This window comes from Xylocopa sonorina, chromosome 11, assembly GCF_050948175.1.
Source record: "Xylocopa sonorina isolate GNS202 chromosome 11, iyXylSono1_principal, whole genome shotgun sequence".
Lineage (NCBI taxonomy): Eukaryota > Metazoa > Arthropoda > Insecta > Hymenoptera > Apidae > Xylocopa > Xylocopa sonorina.
The window spans coordinates 3628698-3652603 of NC_135203.1; the positions used below are offsets into that span (position 1 = coordinate 3628698).

General features: G+C 47.6%; 1 protein-coding gene across 4 annotated transcripts in view; it reads left to right on the top strand.

The window, feature by feature from the left end:
- Positions 1–23906, top strand: part of LOC143429396 (uncharacterized) — a 294531-nt gene that overhangs the window by 258599 nt on the left and 12026 nt on the right. For 2 of the 4 annotated variants that reach the window (XM_076905020.1, XM_076905021.1), the window contains exons 1-8: positions 8204–10182; positions 18726–18798; positions 19199–19239; positions 21178–21336; positions 21833–22900; positions 22985–23103; positions 23187–23347; positions 23577–23848. In XM_076905020.1, coding sequence (XP_076761135.1) covers positions 8226–10182; positions 18726–18798; positions 19199–19239; positions 21178–21336; positions 21833–22900; positions 22985–23103; positions 23187–23347; positions 23577–23848 — 3850 coding nt within the window. In that variant the 5' untranslated portion in view covers positions 8204–8225. Of the gene's footprint in view, positions 1–8188; positions 10183–18725; positions 18799–19198; positions 19240–21177; positions 21337–21832; positions 22901–22984; positions 23104–23186; positions 23348–23576; positions 23849–23906 lie in introns of those variants that run through there. The other 2 variants (XM_076905024.1, XM_076905022.1) reach the window with 2 other exon arrangements.

A 23906-nucleotide genomic window follows, 5' to 3' on the forward strand; every position in this document is an offset into this window, starting at 1 on the left:
TCCAGCATTGTATCCAGCAGAGACGGAAAAGACGTGCTCCGTCAATTGGATTTGCCGGAGGGACGGTGGTACGTGCCCTTTTCACTCGGTTCATGCCTCCGCGCGTCCCTTTTTGTCTTTATTTCTTCGGGCCGGCAGTGATTTGCTGCGATAAAGCCGCATCGACAGGCGACGCACGTGTATCGCGTGTCGAAGGACATGTTCCCCGTTCGCCTTGCCCTCCGCAGCAGCCGAGTAGAGGAAGGGCGAAGAAGGTTATGATATATTTGTAATCATGTTACTCGATACGTGCCCTTCCGTTACAACTGCTCCCGGTAACAAACTGCCTGCGGACCTTTTTTTTTCACTCTGCGCCAGCGCCCACGCACGTATAACACTTCGCGGCGCACGGAACGAGAGAGTTACCGAAATTCCTCTAGTTTATGGCTGGAAAGGTGAGAGTGAGATTCGTACGCAAGTATTTAGTCCGGCAGTCGCTCTGGGAACCGTTTGTATTATTTTATCGGTCACGATCGAGGTATCAACGATTTCTTGCTTCAATCGTACCAGATTGTTTGATAGAATACTCGAAGATGTTTCAACAAAATTCTTTGGATACTCGTAATTGCTAATTATTTTCTAGGTTCAAGTGAAACATTGCTAATTGGAAAGTTAAATAATGAAACAAGCACAGCTTTCGAAGTGCAATGGTTTCGTCCCTGTTTCGATCGTTAAATAAAAGTTCGACCACTTGGTGAATCAAATAAACGAACAGAGAAACGATCCGAGGAGAACTTTGTATCTTCGAGATGGAAAAAGTGTTTGCACCACTTTTCAAGAAAAATCGCCGTGGTATCAACTTAATAAAGGTGGACCTCATCGGTTTAACCACGTTCGTTGACCACGTGAAACGTGCACTCAGAGAAACGATCGTGATATATAATTCTATCTGTGAAGGCACAACGAAAAGGGTTGTCGAGTTTTAGGGGTAGCTATCGGTGGGAGCGCGCGAGGCCAGAGAAATTGCATCGTAAGCCAAGAACACAGCGTGGCGGACCGTTCGTCTCGCAGAGACAATTCCTGACAACCCGTAACAATCTGCCAGCACCGTCGACGGAGGCATATTATCATGGCAATAGCCTGGACAGTTTATTCCGGATTCGTTTCAGGATTTACTGCGCTTCGCGGTCTTGTCGGGTAAGAATTCCGCTCGGCTGGTGTTAGTTTTCACCGCGTTTCACCCTGCAGATGCCTCTCCGTCTTATCTAGACCGGCGTAATGAAATTGTCAATCACAGATTATTAGTTCGCGGAGGAGAAAACGCGTCGTGTTCTTTAAAAAATTAATTTAGCTCGCATTGCGACGGGTTCGTTTTGATTGTCTGCTTTCGTCGTTCTAATTACTTCTTTTACTGGTGGGAGAATATTATACGCATTTGCGTTGAAAAATTGTTCTTTATTCTTAAATATACTGGAGAGCGTGTAATATTGTAGTAGTCACTTAGAAAACTAAAGGTAACACTATTTTTATGGATTAAGTAAGTAATTATTTGGGGTAAATATGAACAAATGATGCATTTGACAAGATGTATGGAATTTGAAGAGAAGAGGAGGGGATTCTTAGTGGAAGCTGAATTCTGTACATATTCCACTTGAGATACGAATATGTACAATATTTCTGTAAGCATAAGAAGGATACACGTGCTGGTACTTGTCACTATGACATTATCGATCCAATGGCTCGGTCCGACGTCGGTTGGTCCGAGTACGGTCCCTTCTTACTATCCCCCTTCCTTCGTCGTCCCTCTCTGTACATACCCGGCTTTACAACCCCCTCTGTGCAACCCTTTAGGGTCGCGTTCCTCACAGATATCAGTGTGAAACTTTCAGGAACGTCCTTTCCGATTTCCGTCCTCTGCAACCCCAGAAGATACATGCGGATGGTACAGTGAATGCTTACTTATACCTACTTCTGCAATTTTGCGTCGATCATGCCTAACATTTCAATATTATATCACGTAGAACATGTAGTGGCATTAAGAAATATTTTTAAATACCGTGAAAAAAAATGGAACTAATCAACCAGCATATTTGGGTTATGGACGATGGAATAGCAAATTGATTCATTTCGTAATATTACAAAATATGGTAACTATTTCAGTCGCAAAATAATTTAATTATTCCTGCCCTACAAACTACTTACTTACAAATTACGAACTTTATTATTAAATACGAAACAAAATCAATTCTCGAGATCAACTTTTTAAACTATGCACATTTACGGTACTGTTCAAACGTGAATGTAACTATAAAGTATAGTTTCATCTTTGTAATTTAAAACGAAGAGTAAAAAAATTCAATATCCACGCCCCTCTTCCGTTCAGAGACTGCATTTACGCATTGATGGTCTCGTCGTGAGAAGGCAGTGCACTACCCCTTCGGTCATTATGGCAAGTGCAGTCACGAAGTCACTCACTGTCACGCGTCGTATGTTTAAGTAAGAGTAAAGTAGAGTAAGAAGAATATAAATCGACGGAAGCGAGCAAACGACCGGTCCGAGTTCCTGAGAACGCTATAGACGCCGCCACCATAGACGTGGTCGACGTAACTGCGAAAATTTGCGCCCGCCTTACCCCCATGCCTCACTATAAATCAGTTGAAATTTGTTATGCGCGGCACGCAGATGGTTTTGTTATATGAAAATATGTGCCGCGTAGGGATGGTATAAGTATCCCTCGGTAAAACACATCCCTTATACCCCAAACCCTCCGACCGGCTCGTCTCGCCCCGCGCCTTACCCCAGACAGGCCCGAGGCGTCATGCTGTTCTGCGCTCTCTTTAATTACGCCCCGAAACCGGGACGCGTGACGTATTGCCGTGTGCTGAAAGGGACAAAAAAGGCGACCTCCACCTTGGACCTGGCGCGTTGATCCATGGCCAGCCCCCGTTTATCCGGCCAGAAATCTCTGGACCACCTTGTCACGCGAGGGAACGACATTCTGAACGTCCACTTTGCTTCCAGACCACTGTGCGCATTCCAAATACGATAGAATCGTACTTTAACACATTGTTCGAAGTAAATTTGATCATCAGTAGCTTCTTAAAATTTCTCTAATTTACGGCAAAAACAATACAATTAATGCTTAACGTAACAGAGGTGGAGGAACGAACTTAAACGGAGTTCGCCAGTTACAGTTCTGAATGATTCATATTATGTTAAAGAGCAGAAGTTTAAATCAAGTTACCAGCGGACACGCAAACATCTCGAACGTCCCGATCCTCCCTTAATCCCAAATTAGGCGGGCCCCGAAAAAAGTAGCGCGACAAGCGCAACAACCGAGGCCAATTTACAGGAGGATATCATCGGAATCGCTTTATCCGTCGGTGTGTACACTTAAAACTTCCAAAATAAGGGGGTGGCTATATTTCTCACTTAAGGGAGCTCAGGGACGGTGCGGGACGACGATGTAAGGCCGCTTCCTGCACGGGAGAACAGAGAGTCCGGCTGCGGAGGTGGAGCCACTTAAAACGTTGGCCCCGGCGGCGCTAAATATTTGATCAGAATTCGATTGCTTTAAGACGTCGGTCTGCGAGAGAGCTGGGGCGCGGCTGGGCGGAGAACGCTCGAGGAGGAAAAGAATGGGCGGAGGGCGGAGTGGTTGACGTAAGGGTGGATAGTTAGCGAAGGGACGAGAGCTATTCCCCGGAGCCGGAGCACGATGTCCGAGCCGGGGCAGCTGTCCCAGTCGCAGCGTTCTTTCGACGCGAGCTTCGACGTCGCGACACGAGTCCGCTTTAAAATCCTTCCCTCGTACCTCGCCGTGAAACCCGCTCGACAGAGAACAGCGTCCTCTCATCCCCTTAGAAATAAAGCCAATTCGTCAGGTTTCTCTAGGGCTGCGATCGCGTTCAGTAGAATGGGACCGTCGATGGTCAGGCAATGCCTCGCGTGCGTTGATCCTGCGTCGTTGTCTTTAATAAGAGCTCTCGACGATTCTCTTGGACTCTGAGGTTTTTACGTAGCTTCGATTTTTATTATTTGATATCAATAAACAGCAGCGAATTCTTTCAAGAGAAAATAATGAATTGGTATTTTTATCATACACGCTACAAAGTTTTTCGAACATTTCTAGCAGGAAACAAATTTGTCGCGCAAGGATAGAGTACGACGGGTATAAATTGTTTGGAATCTCGGGTTCGTGTTGTCCCGCAGTCACGCTGCGCCTTCATTCAGCGTTTAAGAAAGCGGAGGGAAACGGGAAGAGTCTGAGTCGCAAAACTCACGCGAATCCACGTGGTGCCAAGTGGGGTGCATTAGCCAAGTTCCCCATTATCCACGCGTGAGAGACCCCTAAATTATCCGGCGTTCGCCTAGCACCGACCTTCCCCACCCTTGAACGTCGGCGAGAAAAAGATGTACGAGTTCCGTTCGCGAGAACACCCTCCGTGGGTGTTGAGAGACGGTAGGTGCGACGAAAATCGTTCTCACTCGTTGGTATACAAAATCGTATTACCATCCACAAACATCAACTATAAATCTACGTTAGAAAAATGGAATCGATGTAGAATTCGCAGTTTCCATTAAAAATGAATACTAAAAATCCGCAATCATTTATTAAATTCTTTTACTCAAGAAAGACAGCTCTGAACCCAAATATTTCGCAGTCGTATCGGTGCAAACTTGAAGACAGACTTAGCCTCGAATATACCGCTAAGAGTGCTGTGATCCTACGGTGGTTTATCTAATTGGAATTGTCGAGGGCTCGAAGAAGGACACCAGGACTAGAGAAGCAACGACGAAAGATGAGGACAGAGCAAGAGAGAGAGAGGGTGGGTTGGACCAAGGAAGAGAGGACAGAGGGTGAAAATGTAAAAGAGAGAGAGAGAGGGAGAGAGAGAGAGAGACAGAGGATATCTGAAGAAGCATCGACAAGACGGAGGGGAGGTGTGTAAGTTTGGGCTATCTCTGAGAGCACAGTTCCAAGGAGGCTCCTTTAGACTCTAGTGACGTGACGTCGCCTAATACTCTAATCCCTTCAGTGGAGGCACCATCGTCCGCTCCGCAGCCTCGTGTTCCTGGGTAACCATCTCCTCCGCTACGAATGGCACTTGCTAATTAATTGACGAGTACGGATTTTGAGGTGTCGAGAATCTTCACGTCTGTTCAGAGGGAGGACTGTTATCAGACGAAGCAGACCGAGCACCGAACGCATCGTATCTCGACCAAGTAGTTCCCGTGTACATTGATTCCACGTCCATCGATTTGTTGATATTTACTCGAAGAAGCTGTTCAATTTCATCAAATGCACCAACCTGCTGACGTTCCTATACGGTTAGGACAAATCATGATGAAAGGTGTCGAAAAATGAATAACACTGTAGCCAGCGAAAACAGTTTAGATAGTAAATAAAAAGTCACAAATCGCATTGCAAAGTGACATTTTAAATATACATTTCTTACGAGCTGCTAAGATCATCGCAAACAGTTATTCCATTCTCACACACTCTTTGCAAATTTCCATCAAAATACCATACGATACAGAAGAAAAAGGCACGGTAGCAAGCAGCAGCTCGCGAGGAACGCAGAGACTTTAACAGCGGACGTGACATTTTCCTTGGACGCGAAAACGAAACCAATCTTTACGCGTCGCGACGTCCACGGGCGTAGGTACTCGGTCCAGGAGAAGGGCTGCTTTCTAATTATTCCCCACAGGCCATAAGGGATGACACGTAATTGGAGGGTGGACGAGGAAGCATTGATCCCTAACTGGAAGGGATTCGTGGCTCTTCCTTGCTCCGCGTCGACCACCTTTATCTCTCCTGCTCTCTCTTCATCTTTCGCTCGGTCGTTTAGCCCCCGAGCTTTCAAACACCGGCTCGGCCGGACCAACGAGCATCGGTCGGTAAAGAAAAGTGATAATGTCTTAAGCCGTCGGTGCGATTCAACTTCCGATTTTAGCCCTGGCAGGGCGCATTCTCTTCCCTTTCTAGGAGTTCGTTGCTCTAAACTCTCCGAGCTTCCCGTGGTCTAAAGGAGGGTTTAGGGTTTAAGGAAAGCCCTCTCGCCTCCGAGATCCTTGAAAGCTCCCGCTAAGCGCTCGCGCTGATCCCGCTCTTCTTCTTCTTCCTGTACCAGCCTCTCGGAACCTCGGTTTATCTAATTCGAGTTGTAGCTCCTCTCCGCTATCGCTGTAAACCGTGCGAGCTGCCCGCTCGAGGCCCTGGCCGCCGATTGAAAATATAGTTCACCCGCGATCGTTCGCGGACTCGAAACGATCCGGGCCAGGCGGACGACTGTATCGTACGGATAAATTCGGCCAGCGACGTGCACGCTAGCTTTTGTTACATAACGGATCGATGAATGTCGTCCAAAGATAGCTACATGCGAATATCTAGCTGCTGCAGTTACGGTCGAATTAAAAATAATCGACAGCAGAGAACGGGGAGGACGTTTAACGATTTTCCTTCCACCCAATACCCAATTCAGAATCGCGGTTACGAAACAAGTTTTACTTCGAACTCATAGATACACGACTAGTTTGTATAACCGTGACAACTACTGATCAAAAGAATTCTAAAAACTACCATCGAACGGATAATTACTGAGAGAATCATAACGTAGTCACTGAATGCGAGAGAGCTCATGGACGTTGAGAGGATACATGATTAGTTGCTATAATCGTGACAACTACCGAGCAAAAGAATTCTAAGAACTGCCATCGAACGGATAATTACTGAGAGAATCATAACGTAGTCACTGAACGCGAGAGGACGTCGAGAGGACCGCGGGGTACTCGTCTCGGTGATCGCTTTCACACCCCCGATGTAATTGCCGCTGCGGATGCGACGCGTTACGGGCCAGCGTCCGCTTAATCAGAAGTAAATACAGAGATGATCACGAGGCAGTCGCCGCGTTTTCGCAGGCTTAATTGTAATTGAATTTGACGTAGCTCGTTACGCGAGCTACATCCCGGTGAATGTAAAAAAGACGGGGGAGGTCGTGTCTCTGGCCAGGGACCAGCGTTGCCGGGACTCTCTTAAGGCAGCGAAAGAGAACCAGGTAGCACAGGTACACGTAGGTCGCGGCGAGACGGACCAACGGGAGTTGGGGGTGGCAGGGGGTGGACGGCGGATGGGAAGAGGGTCGCGGGGGTTGGTTAGAAGTTAAGATGTGAGTGAATATAAACGGGCGAGCGTGTGCTGGTGCACGTAGCCGAACACACTGAACACACCTTGGTGTGCGCTAAGGGTACGTGTCCCCTACTCTCTGGCTGGTGGGTGGCGAGGTGAGCGACGGGGATGTGCTGAGAGGCCGGGAATCGCGTTCCAGCTAAAGCTAAAAGGGGTGGACAGTGCGCAGAACCCGCCCCCACTTTTCGCGGCGAAGCAGAAGCCGGCGGTTGCTCGCGCAAGCCTTCATCCCCTCCGTGGTGGCCAGGAAGATCGCCACCCCCGTGCGAACTTAAACATAGCACACAGTAGCTCGCGAGCACCCTGCGTGGAAGGGCTCCACGCGCGCCTCTGCGACGCAATCGTCGACGCATCATCCGTTCTGTGTATCGTGCGTGCCCGTGTCGGCGAGCCGACTCGAGCACGCGTCCACTTGGTGCGTGTGCACGCGAGCGCGCGCGTGCGTACGCCGCATCGTGTGCGTGCGCGATCCGTGTTCCTGACGGTTCTGTTCATGTTCCGGGTGTTTTTTTTCGTAATCGTAAGCTGAGAATAATAAATAAAGAGGGAGAGAGAGAGAGAGAGAGGGAGAGAGAGGGAGAGAGGAGAGTTACGGAATATACAAGGCGCAGTGTGTTTGTTCGATCGAAGGAAAATGCGCTGACTGGTTTCGTTTGGCCGAAGATCGGAGACGTCTCGAGTGGATGGAAAGGGTCACAGGATTCGGGGCGATGTCCTCGACAGACCTCGACGGATTTCAGGTGAACTTTGTTGGGAAAACGAGGTTACTGTAGGCTTTGAAAAAAAAAAAAGAAACACGAAACTAAACGAATAGAGATCGGATCGAGATGACGGGACGGGTGGTCTGAATTATTTGGGACTGACAGAGCTTCTGTTCACCGGCTAGTGGGAATTTGATTTCGATCGTTAGATGTCGAGCGACCTTGAGCGACCAGCTAACACTCATTGATCAAATTCACCGCATCCATGCATCCGATGGGCGAGCAGGTTTCCTGATCCTCTGGAATTTTTGTGTTCCAGGGTGGAACTGACCAGCGTGCCAGGTGGCCAGAATGCGATGGCTCATCTCAAAAAACGGAAGCTGGAAGCAGAATCTGTCAGCCCAAATCCTAAGCAACCCCAGCCGCAACAACAGCAGCAGCATTATCAGCAACAGCAACCCTTGATTAACAAGAAGGCTGTCCAACCGATCATTCCCCAAGAAATGGAGACAGCTGATGCTGCTGCTAAACGAAGAAGGAAAAGCGTGCGGGACGATGAGACACGGAAATCGCTCGACGTCAACGACACCAGCAAGAACATACCGTTGCCACAAAAGAAACGGGCATTCGCTGCTGGAAACTCGGGTAGCCCGGCGAGGAAAGCCAGTAAACACTCGGAAGAGCCGGAGGACGATGAGACGCTCATCAGAGAGACCGAGGCGGCTTTGAAGAGCCTGTCCGGAAGTTGGCCTGGCCCCAGAGGCTCTTTGTATCAGCGAGGTAACTCGGACGAGGACAAGTACGAGTCGAATTTCGAGAACCTCTTCGAAGAAAAGAAAGACAACCCAAAACTGTCACCCTCCTCGGTGTCCACCTCATCCACGACCAGCAACGAGGCCGGTTGTTCCTTGAAAGACGTGATCACGTTCCGCGGCCAGCAAGATCGAATCAAGTCTCAGCAACAAATGAAGCAACAAGACCTGTTGAAGCAACAACAGCACCCGAGCAAAGTGAAAAAAGATTTGGACAGCCTGTTGAAAGCGGAGAGCGAGTGCAGCATGCAAAGCCAAGTGAACAACGTGAATCCGAACGAACAGGGTAAAATCAGACCAGTGCCGGTTAGATCGTTGTCGAGCAAAGACAGGAACGACAGGAGCATGGTCAACGCCCACGTGGACGCTCAAGGTCGACAGACCGACAAATACTCTAGATACGACCCACCCGACTTCAACGAACTGGTAGACGACTCCTCGAACGAGCTAGAAATCGACATGTCCGACCCCACCGCCGACAAGGACGATATAGACAGGGACAAGATGAACGACAGGGACAGGGATCGGACGTGTAGAAACGGCCAGTCACCGCAAACGTCCGCTAGGCAGCAACAACACCAGCATCACCAACAATTATACACTAGCTACCACAGACAGTACAACGAGAACGGCATGAAGGTGTCTTCGGCCGCCACTACGACCTCCTCTTCCTCGCCACCCTCGAATTCCCCGTTCTCCGCAACGTCAGCGTTCAGACCACCCAACGCGGACCACTCGAAGTCGACTGGACGCGCCACACCGTCAGTGGCCGTGGCTTCCACGGCTATTCCACCTATCGGCCCGTATCCAGCGTCCGCTACGTTCGTCGGCTACCCCACTGCCGGGCCAGGACCAACGATGCCCACTCCTCAACCTGTTACCGGGATCTCGCCCACCACGGAGGACAAGCACACCACCTCCGTGTCACTGTTGCAGCTGAAATCGTCGAAGGAGGACAACCATCACGTGACGAGGCACGAGGTGACGCCAAGCGCGGTGACAGGGAACAAAAGTCCCACCGGTGGGCTGCCAGCGGTGACCAGCCCCGACTCCTCGAAACAGTATACGATCCTCCAGCCGGCTGGCATCGGCTCGAGGGCGGCCAGCGCGATGCAGGACATAGCCAGAGAGGGAGTGGTCAGTGTGACGGCTGTCAGCAGTTGCAGCACGACCAACAGGAGCTCGACGAACAGCATCAACAGCAACAGTGGCAGCTGTGCCAGCAACGTGTCTAGCAAAACGACGAACAGCAACGGTAGTGGTAACGCGAGCAACGCTGCCAACCAGGCCACCAGTGGGAACAATGTGACGAACAGTATCGCGATCACCGCTGTCTCGACGAGCACCACGACGTCCAGTCCCGCGACTGGCGCCGACGCGTCCTCCGGGAACGGCACCGGGACGAGCCAGCAGGAGAGCGTCATGAAAATGCCTGAAAGGCCTGGTACCTTCGACGGTAGCAGACCGGGAATGTCCATGTCTCCGTCCAGTCTCAGCAGAGGTGAGAGTCTCATAAGTATCCTCCTATCGAGTAAGAGTATCTCGACGCCTTTGGGATTTGTAAACGTCACTTCTCGCTTGCGCTTACGTTCGCGAGATACCCCTTTTTTCTTCGTGGGTTCTCGAGCACCGACCAAGAGGTTTCAATGGGTACACTGGGCGCCTCTGTGGCAACGTTCGATTCGTGCGTCCCGTCGAGACTTTAACGACTGCAACTAGAGCAACGCTGGCTTCGAGCGCAGGCTCGCGTTTAAGAGATTCACGAATTCAGTGACGGGGCTAATGCGTAGCAGTAGGGTTACCGTCCGTGTGTTATACGAGAGGGGGACAAAAGGCATTTTCGACTCTCCCGCGCACTGTACTCTTCTCCTCGGTCCTACTCTCTCTTTCGTACACGCACGTACTCGTGTTCTCTCTCTCTCCCTCTCTCCCTCTCTCTATCTTGCTTTCTCTATGAAGTTAGGGGAGTTAGGGTAGCACGGAAAATCAATAATTACGAAGCGAGGGGCGATGACTCAAATGGTGAAATCAAGGTCTCTCAAAGTAAAGTTATTCTCCGTATCCTCTGCTACAGCCACTTTGTCTTCGTCTTTGGCGCAGCTTCGAAACTATTCGCTTGATCATGGGAACGTCGCGATGATCGTAAAGACCGGGAACACGCAGGGAAACTTGCACCTATTAGACCAACTCGAGCACATGCCCTTTAGGGCTCCGTGGTGTAAGCCTGGTTTACATCGCCATGTGCTCGCGACTCTTACAGATCCACTTTTTTTAAACCTACTCGTTCTTCAGATTCCCTAATTGATTCGTTCTTGAAATGGAAATACAGCTGAAGGATCGTTATGCTTCAATTGACCTTCGCATACCTGTACCATATCGCTATAATGGCACCTTAATGTATCAAGAAATTTGTGTCTTTAAAACTAGACTATTCTTTAAATAAGCTACTCCAATTAATTTCATAAACAATTTATCGTTTTTCTACTTCTTCTTGGCAATATACTGTGGCTCGCATCATACATAGTACGCGCAGAAAAATATATTGTTCGAATATTCTGTTTAAAGGAATAGAAAATTTATCAATCGAAGTAACGTTACATAATTCGAAACGAAAGAACATGAATGATCGACGACAGTAGGAAAAGAAATCAAAGAACGTCCCCCGTGCATGAACAGCGAGGCATTCCACGGTGTGACAGGTGGGAGTAGGAGTGCATTCCAGGGTCTTAGGGCAGCGATGACACGATGTGCCTAGGCGGGGAAATTTGGGGTTGATACCACGTCATACGTATAAGCCGCAGCTGTCAGCAGCTAGAAACGTGACTAGCATCCCAGCCGCACCGTGCTACCTTATTACCACCATGCGGCTCTGCTGCCTGTCCTCATTATCCCCTTAGCGTTTTCTCCGACTCGAGCTGCGGAGACGGCCAGTTCAAAAATTCAATCTTCGTCGTTTCGCGTCGCGAGTAAATTGACGCGGATGGTTTAGCCACAGTTTGAAGCTGAATATTTTCAACGATACTCGTCGATAGACTTTGCCAGGTGCCTGAATTTGTTATCGTTACGTTCATCGAATTATAGAGATCAGCAATTTTTTAGTATCCGTGGAGAAAGACATCGAGCCTCTTGCCTTTTCCAAATATATTTTATACCGCATGGCAGATACTCGTCGATCGACTTTGTCAAGTGTCTGAATTTGTTATCGTCACGTTCATCGAATTATAGAGACCAGCAATTTTTTAGTATCCGCGGAGAAAGACATAGAACCTCTTGCGTTTTTCAAATATATTTTATACCGCATGGCAAATATCTTCCAATTATTACAACTGTAACAAAGAGACGAAAAGCGCATCGACCGCTGAACTATTTCTGCTCGCAGAAACTTCTCGTGCCGCTCGCGACACTTACGCTCAAGAAACTTCACCGGCACCTGTCAATCTTGGCGGACGCGGTCGATTATGAAAAGATCCGGCGGCGCAGATAGGCCTGGCAATTCAGCCCGACGGAAATCTCGGCGAATAAACGCGGGGCCGTGATAAGTGGGCACGATTAATCGCATACTTACAAGCGTGACGGAGGCACGGGTCGCGCCGGACCCCGTTGGCGGCTATACGCTTTTAATCGCAGGCTAGTTCGCTCGTGCCATTCGCGTCGCTCGTTCCCGTGGCTTTCGATCGTGGGGAGTGGATCGCGTGCACGCCGCGCTTCTTACTTTCTTCCCGTGTTCCCTCTTATATATGTATATATATATATATTTTTTTTTCTCTTCTTCCTCGACTCTCCGTCCCTTTTTCCCTCGCACGCGTTCTTTTTTCCGTCCCTCTCCCTCTGTACTCGGCACACCGCGCGCGGCACACACGGCGCGCGCGGCGTAAGAGCGTGTTGACACGCCATAAAACCGCTATCGGGAAATCCGTCGGCCGCAAAAACCACCCTTTCCGCGTTGAAACCGCGCGCGCGGCAGGCAGGGTTGGCCTGGCTAATAAAAAAATAAACTGCCCTGTAACTCAATTTTACGCTGCCTTTGCGACCGCACGCATAAAAAGGACTTTTACTAGCCGCGCAGGGGCTCTACCCTCGCCTGGCGTTACGGCCCCGCGCCGCCGTGTGTAAATACGCACCCTGTAACTGTTCCACGAGAGGTGTTCTCTCTTTTTTTAGAATCCTTCGTCTTCTACTTCGCGCCGTTTAAGGTCCCGTTCCAACTCCAACAAGAATCCACGATCGCCTCCACTATACAACTGTGCCACTTGCGATTCTCATTATTACTTGCATGGTGCATCTTTATTTCTATTTATACCGCGATACGAATTTAGTTTCGCGTACGCGCACGCATCAGTTCGTTCAAAGACACGTTTCTTATACGAGGAGGGCTCTCCAGCGACTAGGAGATGCCAGCGAAGTCACCCCAGTATCGATCGATTAGAATAAACGTGCGCTCATTAATTCGCTCCCAGGGTACGTGGACATTTAAATCCGTCCATCGATCGATTATGAATAGAAACGATTAAGAGGGCTGGTTTCGATGCGTTTAATCGCGATTCCCATCGACCCCCGTAAAACATCTCCAATTTCGGTAGGATCGCGAAGGAGAGAGGACAAGTAGAAACGAGATAGGAGGGAGATGAGAAATAAAAGGAAGAAAAATTCGCCACGCGTCGTGCAGCGAGCCGAATGAATAAAACAATCCTGGTGTTTATGTACACCTCTGGTCCTCCCGCGGTGACCCTCACGTGAAATGGCAACAAAATAACAGAATTACACACTTGGCCACGGCCTCACCCTCGCTGCCCGCTGCTCATCCTCGTTCTCACCCCCTCGGATCCGCTCTTTCCTCTATTTCCCTCTCTCTGACCCTCTCTCGCCATCCCGTCACGGGATCCCATAGGAAAAAAGGACGGGGATAGAACCCGTCGAGGCGTAGGGAAAAAGAGGCAGAGAGAGAGATAGAGAGAGAGAGAGAAAGAAAAAAAGGAACGAAGGGAGGAGGTCCGACCGACTCGTTACAAGTCTATTCAGAGATCCGGAAAGAACAGCGCGTGCCGGTATTCATTTTGTTGACCGGAACCATTATCTGCCCCTTCGTAACCATCCTTCCCTGTTCCTCTACGTCTTTCACCCTCTTTCTCTCTCGCTCTCTCTTTTTTCCTCACCCTTTTTCACCGAGCTTAGGTATCGTCCAGCCGTTTTAAAACCTTACGGCTAATTTATTAATCCTGCCAGCACGGTGGCGGACCGCTTCGCCCTCACTTAGCCGGTTTTTTAACCTGCCGCTAATTAAAAAGCACGGAATCCCGTCCGTCGTTTCTTGGACAATCTAGAGGCGATCTGTTCAGTATTTTTTTTCATTAGCGACGCCTGCTTTTTAACTATCGCCGCGTTGTTATCGTTGACAGTTTATTAATTGTTTTGCGAAGGGTGGTAATGTGAATGTAGGGTCCATTTGGAATTGTTTCAGCGAGGACAGGTGTAGCGAAATGTAATGGAACAATGGTAGTTTAGTACCTGTTAAGTGGAAATTAGGAATATAGTTGGAAGAATGTAATTATAAACAGTTTTAACTGATGAGTTAGTAGTTGGCGCTATGTCTGACCACTGACTTATACTACTTATTAAGAATAACGTATTGCTGCGGGATAATTTGCAGTCCTTCGTACAATTCTCCAAACTGATATTTTTAAACCATCGAGAAATGAGATTTTATAGAATAAATAGAATTTCGAATTTTTAGTTAGAATTAACGCATCCCTTTTCTCCATCAATTTCAACGCACTTCACTTCGTCCAGTTATACCAATTTATATTCATAGAGGTAAAAACTATTATTCTAGGAACTAGCGGCTCCTCTACCGTTCGTACAATGGTACCTACAATGCGAATCATGTGAAACACGTATTATTCCCGTGATACCTATGCATTTCCATTACCGCGAGGCAACTGTTTCCACCATGGACCGTTAAAAGGGCTCCGCTGTTCGCTCGCGCTTCGAGAGCGGTATTCGCGTACTTTTTTCGTTCTATTAGTATCCACTGGCCCGATTTCTCGCGTTCCACCGAAGCGATGGGTGCTGTCTGCGCGTCTCACCCCGCACTACCCTCGCGAATAAAGTATGCCGTTAATGACGTCACGTATCGTAATCCAATTTAGCAGGGTAAGGTGGGCCCAGCCAGGCGAGCGTCTAAGCAGGGATCGACGGTAGTCCCTCTCTTTCTCGAACGCGAAATGACGGTCTGATGAAGTTTCCTCGGCGTCATGGCGGCCGTTCCATGGGTCGGGCGTAGCTGGCCTGGGGGTGATCCGAATCAGAGGAGGATTAGTACACGACAAAGTTTATAAAAGTGCGGTCACTCCATGAGAAACCCACGCTAACCTAAACCTGGCCTCCCCTTAAGGTTCGTTCCTTCGGAATCCCTTTTCGAACCACTCGCACCCCACGGCACACGTGACGAACGTACCTATGACGCGTCAGAACGGGAGCTTATCGCGTTAGGATACGTCGATTCTTAAATTAAGCTGAGACGAAACGAGTTAATACGAGAAACGAACGTTGTGATCCTATTGCGATGCGGTCTGGAATGAATTAACGTTTTTTTTTTTAATCAGAACTTTCGTCTAAACGATCTGATAGTGAACATTGCTGATTCAATAGCTAATTGTAGGAATAACGCTTATTGGTAAGTGTTAAGTTATCGCTTCAATTTATTCAACAAAGTTCCAGCGATCGATATGCCTTGCAATGTTACGTGTACCATTTATCTGATGCCGTAGAGGCTACACCTGTACATCTACGTTCTCGTAAAAGAACCACGACGAAGCTGAAATAATAGAATTTTCTGTACACGTTGTACACAGCAAAATGTAACTTTACCGGAACCAGTAAACTCTATCAAAGTTACACCGTGCAGCGTTAACTAGGGATAAAAGCAACCCCTGGAAAGAACCTACTCCGCGTATCGCAGCATCTTATTACCGGAATTACAGTCTTCGTCGACGCTAGAACCACCTCGACGGGCAGACCGATCACATCTTAATCGCCGTGAAAAAGAAAGGAATTATTCGGCGAAAATTGTTAAAATCAACATCGCCCCGGGAGCGAAAGGGAGGCGAGTGTAGACGGTCTCATCCTAAGCGATTGGTACTTCTGGGCCGCATAGAGCGCACTGGAAACCTGTAATTGTCTGGTCACGCGAGGTCACCCCGAGAACACGAACACGATTATACGTGACGTGCACCATACCAGCCATTAAGTTACAGCCAGCGCACGACAGATGGTACAGGTTGCTTGAGCATGCCCCCGATGCAATTTCGTGACAGCGGCAAGAACAGCGAGAATCAAGGGGGAGAAAGTGGAGGAAAAAAATTTCTCAAACTTTCTCGACACTAATTTCACCTGTGACGCGATACCGTACGACGGTGCTGGTCATTGAATAGTTAAATTATTTAATTACTTTCAATTATCCTTATCTACCAGTGGACATTTGTCAGTATCGCTGGACTCGAGATATTGTGCGAGTTTATACTTTTATAAATGCAACTAGAGATTTGATAATATTTTATTTTAGCTATTTTGGATGTTTTTATTAGATTGCATGATTCTGGTGTCCTCTTTCGTTGTCAATGGATAGGAATGCAAATTTTTGTTTCGAAAGTTGCCACGTTTATTATTTTGGAAAGTTGTTCCACAAGAGATTAACACTTTCGTTACGCGATAAACAGCGATAATGCGAGCCAGCTTGTTTCGCGTTTCATGGGCAAGTTTAGGTCGAACGTATACGCAGTGCTAATCCCCGTGGCTTAGGTAAGGGACAGAGAAATCCCGGTGGTTATTCGCAAATGCGTAACTTGCGCGACAAGATCCGAGGTATCACGGCTGGCCACAGCCTGTCCGTCTTCATTTAAAGTTACTTGTTCTTTTAAACCGATTCAGCCGTCTTATTCTACTGGAAAATAAGAACAGCTACAGAGATCCCCCGATGGCAATCTGTTTGACAATCTTAAGTTCACTGATATCTTTTGAATTAGTACCACGATACGAAATAACGCAATAAAATTAAAAAAACTACCATTTTACGAAAAGAAGAGGGAGAAGTAAACTTTCAAACGATCACAGTATATCAGATCTTTTTTTTCTAATGGCAATGTTTGAGATGTTGCCAATTACTCTTGAAACTATCACTAAATTTTTATAATTATTTATTTCAACAGTGTCCGAGTGTCGTTTTACGTTATTTAAGTTTCAATGCAAAAAGTAAAATATTCTTTCTATGCACAATCGATCAGTCTCGATGGTACAATAATTAGACTTGCTTGAAATAGCAATAAATGATCGGTCGACGATCTCGACAAAGAATGTGAAAGCTTACGCGAAATATTGGCAAACTGGAAACGCAATGTATTCCGAGTCTGTGTGTCCGCTGAAAGTACGCCACGACATCAGACATGTATAGCACTTGTCATCCATTCCATGGTTAATTTTCATTCAACTTCATGCACTGCTATAGATAGAGCAGAAGAATGTCGACCGTCAGGTCTTCTCAAATGTTCTCGCATTTTTCTCTCGACGGATTTATTGGGAATTCCATTTTTAACTTCCAGCAACTATTTTAAACAGTTTTCGTGTAAATTCATACGCGTTATTCAAACGTATATCTTATAGCACACGTACCTTTGCGTAACAGGAAAATTAACTAACAATTTAAGTATCGATAAAGTATCGTATAAGTTAGAATGAATTAAATAATTTCAATATTTAACAATAACTATATATTTATATATAATCAATATAGAATATTTTATAAATGCAGTTTTCATAAAATTGTTGCAAAATAGGTGTAAGAAATTTTAAATGTCACGTTAAATAACACCTTGCCGTATTAAATCGTTCCAGCAAGTATTAAATAGCACAAACATTAAGCAAACTTTTGATACAATCAACTACAAATAATCTAACAAAATGGAAGCGAGATATTCGTTTTGTCAACTGGGCAGCCGAATGTCAAATATTCACAGTAACACCACAATAAAACAGAGGAATTATCGCGACACCGTTGTCGAGGGGGGTGCGTTTCATTTTCCCCATACAGAAAGGCTGCGCCTTGTGAACACACTGGTGTTCCCGTTTAAAATATTGATTCGCGAGGCCCGTTCGATTGCCAAAGCGAAAGTGAACGTTCGAGGGCCGCGTTACCAAAACCGGCACGCGTTAACACAATACTTTCCCCGTGTTTGGGAGCGCGTTGTCACGCTTTGATCGACGTCTCGCGTGGACATTCCAACGTTCGACGTGGACGCGTAATTTATCCGCAATCGGACGCGTTTGTCCGAGTCGTTAAATTCAGCGTGGGGGAAACGATGGTCCATCGTGTGAGCGACGACTTCGAATTTGCTCCGTATTACAATTACGCGTGGTGCAATCGATACTAATTAAAGAGCACAATACCATCGATTTGTAGCGGACGAATGAATCGGAACTGACACGTTCCACCGTTGACAGCTGGCATCGTTCGACGACAATTACCTCGAAACGATTGTTTGGAATTTTTAGACCGTAAATTGGCCCGTTCGCTATCAATGGAATCGACATTTTCCTCATCCCTTGCGAAGTCGCCTCTGTTTGCGATCTACAGGTGTGAAATTCATCGTGGAACGTGAATGGGATCGGTGTTTGCGACGGTTCAATGGGAACGCGTGAAATTAATAAAAAATTGAGTATTGCAGGATTTTATGTGATAAAGGTATCTTGACGAGAGTTTTTATTGCGAGCTGGAGGGTTTAAATAACTTTAAAACCTTTGGTGTTTCAATGGTTGCATCACGTTCACTCGTGCAAAACGATTTACTCTTCAAAGGGTTAATGGTAACACCAATTTATACGTGTTTTCCACTTTCTAGTATTTTTTAATATTCACTTCGTGACGATATGCTGTCGCAACAGCGACTTTTATTCAATAATAACCGAATGTTGTTATATCAGCAATATATTCGTCGTAGAGTGTTTGACCGATCGTACGAAATCTGACCATTCGCCGTGGCTTGATTTGTTACAGAGGGCAACAAGTGCCCGACCCCAGGCTGCACGGGGCAGGGTCACGTGACCGGACTCTACTCTCACCACCGCAGGTAAGCAATTATCGGTAATTAACCTGTGCTCTGCACTTTGACCTGGTCGATTAGACACCTATGCTCTACGACACGAAGACCCACCGAAACTGACACTACCAGGCCTATTCGACGTATCTGATGGTCACTGTATTATGCGACAGAGTATCAGGTTCAACTCTAGAATAGAGAGAACTTTTATCAGACGATTTTCCCTTACGATAGAAAAATGATTAAAGTTCTTAAAAGAGGTCATCTTCTCCCTTATAATCATAAAAAAAATATTGAATACACTAATAAATCTGTTCGACTCATACGATCATCATCGAATCATAAAATCAGTTCCTCTGTAAATATGTAATTAATTGAAAAATATTCCATGGGGCAGCTGCGCTACACAATTAAACTACTGTGATTTCAGCCTATCCGGTTGTCCACGAAAGGATAAACTGACGCCAGAGAGTAAGTAGCCGCCGATCGGGCGCCATCGTTCATACTTCTTATCGTAGTTAACATAGATGCATCTTCTTTTTGCGAGACTGCCTTTTTCACGCGACGGTGCAAGGGAGTGGCGAGTGAACGAGCGTGAACGGCTGTATCCGCTTATTTTCCAACGGCAGCGCGTTTCTTTTAATCGGCTCACGATCTTTAAACGTCCGCGCCCGAAACGTCTACTCCGTCGCTCGTGAGGCAAGGTTTTCTCTACACCCGCGAGAATTCGAGCGACACGAGAATCGACGCGTACACGAAAATAGCCGAGTCAAAGTAGAGACGAAAGAAAAAAGAATCGATTTTTTTCACACCTTGGAACGAATCGTCAGAGGTGCGGGCCCGTTGGAACCGTGCCCGTCTATGTGTGTCTATGTGTCTGTCTATGTTTTATATTCTTTGTGCTTTTCGTTTGCGGGGTAGAGAGCTTTATTTATTGCGTTTCACTTCCGTTTTAATTTTATCATTCTGTTTGTAGTTTAATTATAGTAGAGAATTATCACCACACTTGAACTTGGCTACGTTGGCCGTGCCTACGAACATCTGGAGAACTCGAGACACGGGGACGGTGGCGAGGCCAGTATTGTATGCGTGTGTGCGCACGCCGGATCCGTACGGTGGATCTTCTGCGATTGAGTATAATTAAACGGCGATCACACACTCCTGTGACACGGTTCTCAGTAAACGACGTTTGCCGAGCAACCCCCTGTAGGCCACACGAAGAAGTACCACCCCGTAACTGGGGATCGAGACAATGAGATATACTTTTCCGTATCGATTACTTTAAATTCGACCAATGTTCATCCGTCGCGTAACTTTTATAAGGCTGCATTGAAGTTTGAAGCTACGTTTCACAACGATTCTTCCATCTCTGCTATATATTACAGCGAAGCAATGTGAAAAATGATGTTTATAAAATACATGTAGAATCTAGTAAATTATTTCATATAAAAAATATACATTTTTGACGTAGTGATATGAGGTATGATCACGTTATGTGTATATATCATACGAGAAACCAGCTACCCTTGACACGAAACACACGACAGAATCCCATCAAGGTACACAAAAATCGCAAGTTGTTGTCTTATAATTTTATCACTCGATTGATTATGTCTTTACTTGAGTTTCTCTCTACCCGCTCGGTATACTTAATTGTACTATTACACATTTGATTTGTATATTTCATCCCGTGACGTTGTGTACCCCATCTGTCTTTCTAATTTCTCTCTCTCTCTCTCTTTCTCTCTCTCTCTCTTTGTTTTTCTTCCTTTACTTTTTTGTTCTTACCACTGTTTCTCTCTTTCTATACTACTATACACAACATCTCTGGTTCCGGTGTAGATCGGGGCGAACCGACGCGGGAATGGCTCAGAAAGAAACGAACCGTGTTCAGAGGACGATAATTATACTCAACGCATAAGAAAGAGTCGAGCAATCGAGCTGAAATCTGCGATTGCTTGATCCTGCCGATCGTGTCTTGGTGTGCGTGTATGCGTATGTCTGGTCTAACGTGCGTGAAAATAAAAGTGATAAACAAGTAGCGGTATTGTCATTGTTGAGATTTTTCGGGGTAATATACTTTTGGAAGAATTATTCCAATATTTCGAAAACGTAGCAGTTAGCTTCATCAGTAAATCATTGAACACCTCGTTAATGACTCAATCTATGTCATTTTTTCCCCACTCAACTATTTACCTCTGTTATTAACATGTTACTCGATTCTTGACGAAGTTAACCGAAATGCCTATGAAAAATTGCAATAATTCTTCCCAGATGACGAGACTCGCTCTCGAAAGCATCAACAGTGATAGCTACCGATAAATGTCTGCGATACCGGGCCATGAGAGCCTGAGGTCTCTGAAGTAGCAGTGTTCTGTAACGACGCCACGTGTCTCTGGGTTCTCGTAGTTCTGGCGATGCATGAGACTATTTTGAAATGCCCGACGCCTGGTTGCAACGGCCGTGGCCATGTCAGCTCGAATCGGAACACCCATAGGAGCCTGTCCGGATGTCCCATAGCCGCGGCCAATAAGCAGGCCGCACGCGAGGCGCGACACAAGGCTCAAGGTAAGGCGACACAGCGCTCCTCCAACGTGCCTGGAATTCGCCAGCCGCGCCCGAGGAAGTCCTGGAATCTGACTGGGGCTTAAATACCCTCACCACCGCGGATACACCCCTTGGATCGTTCCTTCATAGTTGTCGCGATCTGTTTTCTTCTTTTTCGAGCTGAACTTTCGGAGTGCACGTAAGCGACGTGATAGAAAGTAAAAAGAGAAACGAAGGATACTAACTTTCTGTACTAGAAGTCACGAGAGTTATACATTTTGTTGGAGAAAAAGATCTTGTAAAATCTCGGTATCATATCGTAGAATAGGTGGTGATATATTCAAGTGTAGCCAGCTCGTGTCCTCATACATACCCATCCATTCGCAGAAGCATGTAATTAGCGCCATGTAGACATTAGCACGTTTCTTGATTCGAAAGCTAAACACAGCTAAGCTGCTAACCTAATCCCAACAAAACGAAACGAAAACGCAATATAAATCTAATATTCTCCCAACAGTGTCCGGAATTCCGCCAGAGTACATCAGCACGAACCTGTTGCCGCCGTCGATGGATAGCAAGAGCTACTCCCAGTACGGGTCCGCGGCGCAGGACACGAAGCCAGTCCTGAGCAGCCTGACCTACGACTACTACTCGGCGACAAAGAGCAGCGGGATCAGCGTAAAACCGCCGAAAACTCCCGAGGAGAGTCCTTCGTCCCGCAGCACCAAGGTGGTTCCCAAAACCGAGAACATGACGCCCAGCGGCAGTTGCTGCAACACTCTGCCCACGAGAGGTCAAAACACGTCCGACTTGCTGGTGCCCAAGTCGGAGGAGACCGGTTCTTGTCGGGTGAACTCGCCCCCTCCGCCACCGCCACCTACCGTGCGACCAACTTACGACTCGTACATGAACCAAGACTCGAACTCCTCGTCGCTGTCATCCATGGAAGCAATGGGCTCCAGGGGATCCATTGGCACGACGATACATCACCCAAGCCAGCACCCGACGCACCACGTTCTACCGATGCAACCCACAGTCGCTTACCCGATGCCAATGGTCGAGGACACGAGGATGAGCCATCAGATGTCCCAGAGATCACCGTACGAGCCGTCCGCCATGATGGCCGCAGCGGCGGCGGCTGCTGCTGCGGCCACCACCAGCGAGGAACTCTACCACCACAGATCCGCGGAGCACGCGAGGGCCTACATGCACCCCGGGGCGAGCAACATCGCGCGGCCCGTTGTCACCTACTCGAACGAGATCGCGAACGCGAGGGGTTACGAGAACGCGGTGGCCAGCGCTGCCAACCATCGACCGTACGACCCTGGCACCACGTCCGCCTACGAACGATACGACACGCAGAGCTGCGCGCCGATCCAATCGCAGCAGCAGCAGCAACAGCAGCATCAGCAACAGCAGCAGCAGCAGCTGCACTCGAGGACGAACATGTACTATCTTGGGCAGACGGGGATGACGCCCGAGGAGCAGGAACGGGTGTACCATCAGGAGGCCGCGGCTGCTGCTCAACAGCATCAGATGGCGATGGCTGCTGCCACTGCTGCTGGAATGATGAAGACTGAGGATGGTGGGTTTTCGAAACGACGAGTGATAAATGTTACAAGCTTTGTTTTTATTTTATAACCATTTTGTAATTGTTTTGTTGTTATAGTGAAATGTGTGACTGTGGCGCAAGTCCAACAGATGCAAAAGCCTGGTGGTCCTCCGACCTCCCCTGGTGGCTCAGTGATGGACTTGTCAACCTCCAGTGTCACATCGACAAGTCCACAGGTAAATCTTTCGAAATCGAGATATAATCATACGATAGTAATGAATGTATTTTTTAAACAAAAATCTAACTATTATCATTGCAGGCGCCCCCATACGGTTCGAACAGTCTTAGCCCCCAATATGGCGGTGGTCAAACAGTGGGTGGCAGTCCTCAAGCCGCAGCGAGTCCACACTTGACTGCGAGTCCTCAGGTTCCCAGCCCGCAGGGGCAGACCCTTGATCTCAGCGTGAACAGGCTTCACAGGTAATCAGCATTTAATCATCTTGCCTGTATATCACATTTCGTGACTCCACAAGCATCTCGAGCGATTTAATCTTGTCGTCACGTATTTTGTGCAATAACCGCGCACTGAAACGTCCACGAACGTCAGCCCCCTAACGATTTTAATCCGCAAATACTTTGTTCCCAGCGTAACGAGAATTAAGCAGACGGCAAGGATATTAAACCATACATCATCTTTATCTGATTACAGTGGCGCGCCAAGTCCCCAGTATCCAACCGGCCACGGAGAAGCTGTGGCGGTCCCGGTTGGACCTGGTTTCCCAGCGCCCAGACCAATCGAGGAGCAAACGGAGCCCGTGGACTTCTCCACGGCGAACGAGCCGGTCAATTTCAGCGGGGGGCCCGGAATCAGGCCTGTGCCAGGCTTCCCGCCACCCGGTGTGCACGTAACCGCGTACAGTCGAGAGAGCACCCCCGACAGCGGGGGCTCCCACTACATGGACGCCTACCGCGATCCCACCGGTGAGCTATCACTGTTTACCGCTTAACTTGCCAGGATAATTCCTCATCCATCTCGCAA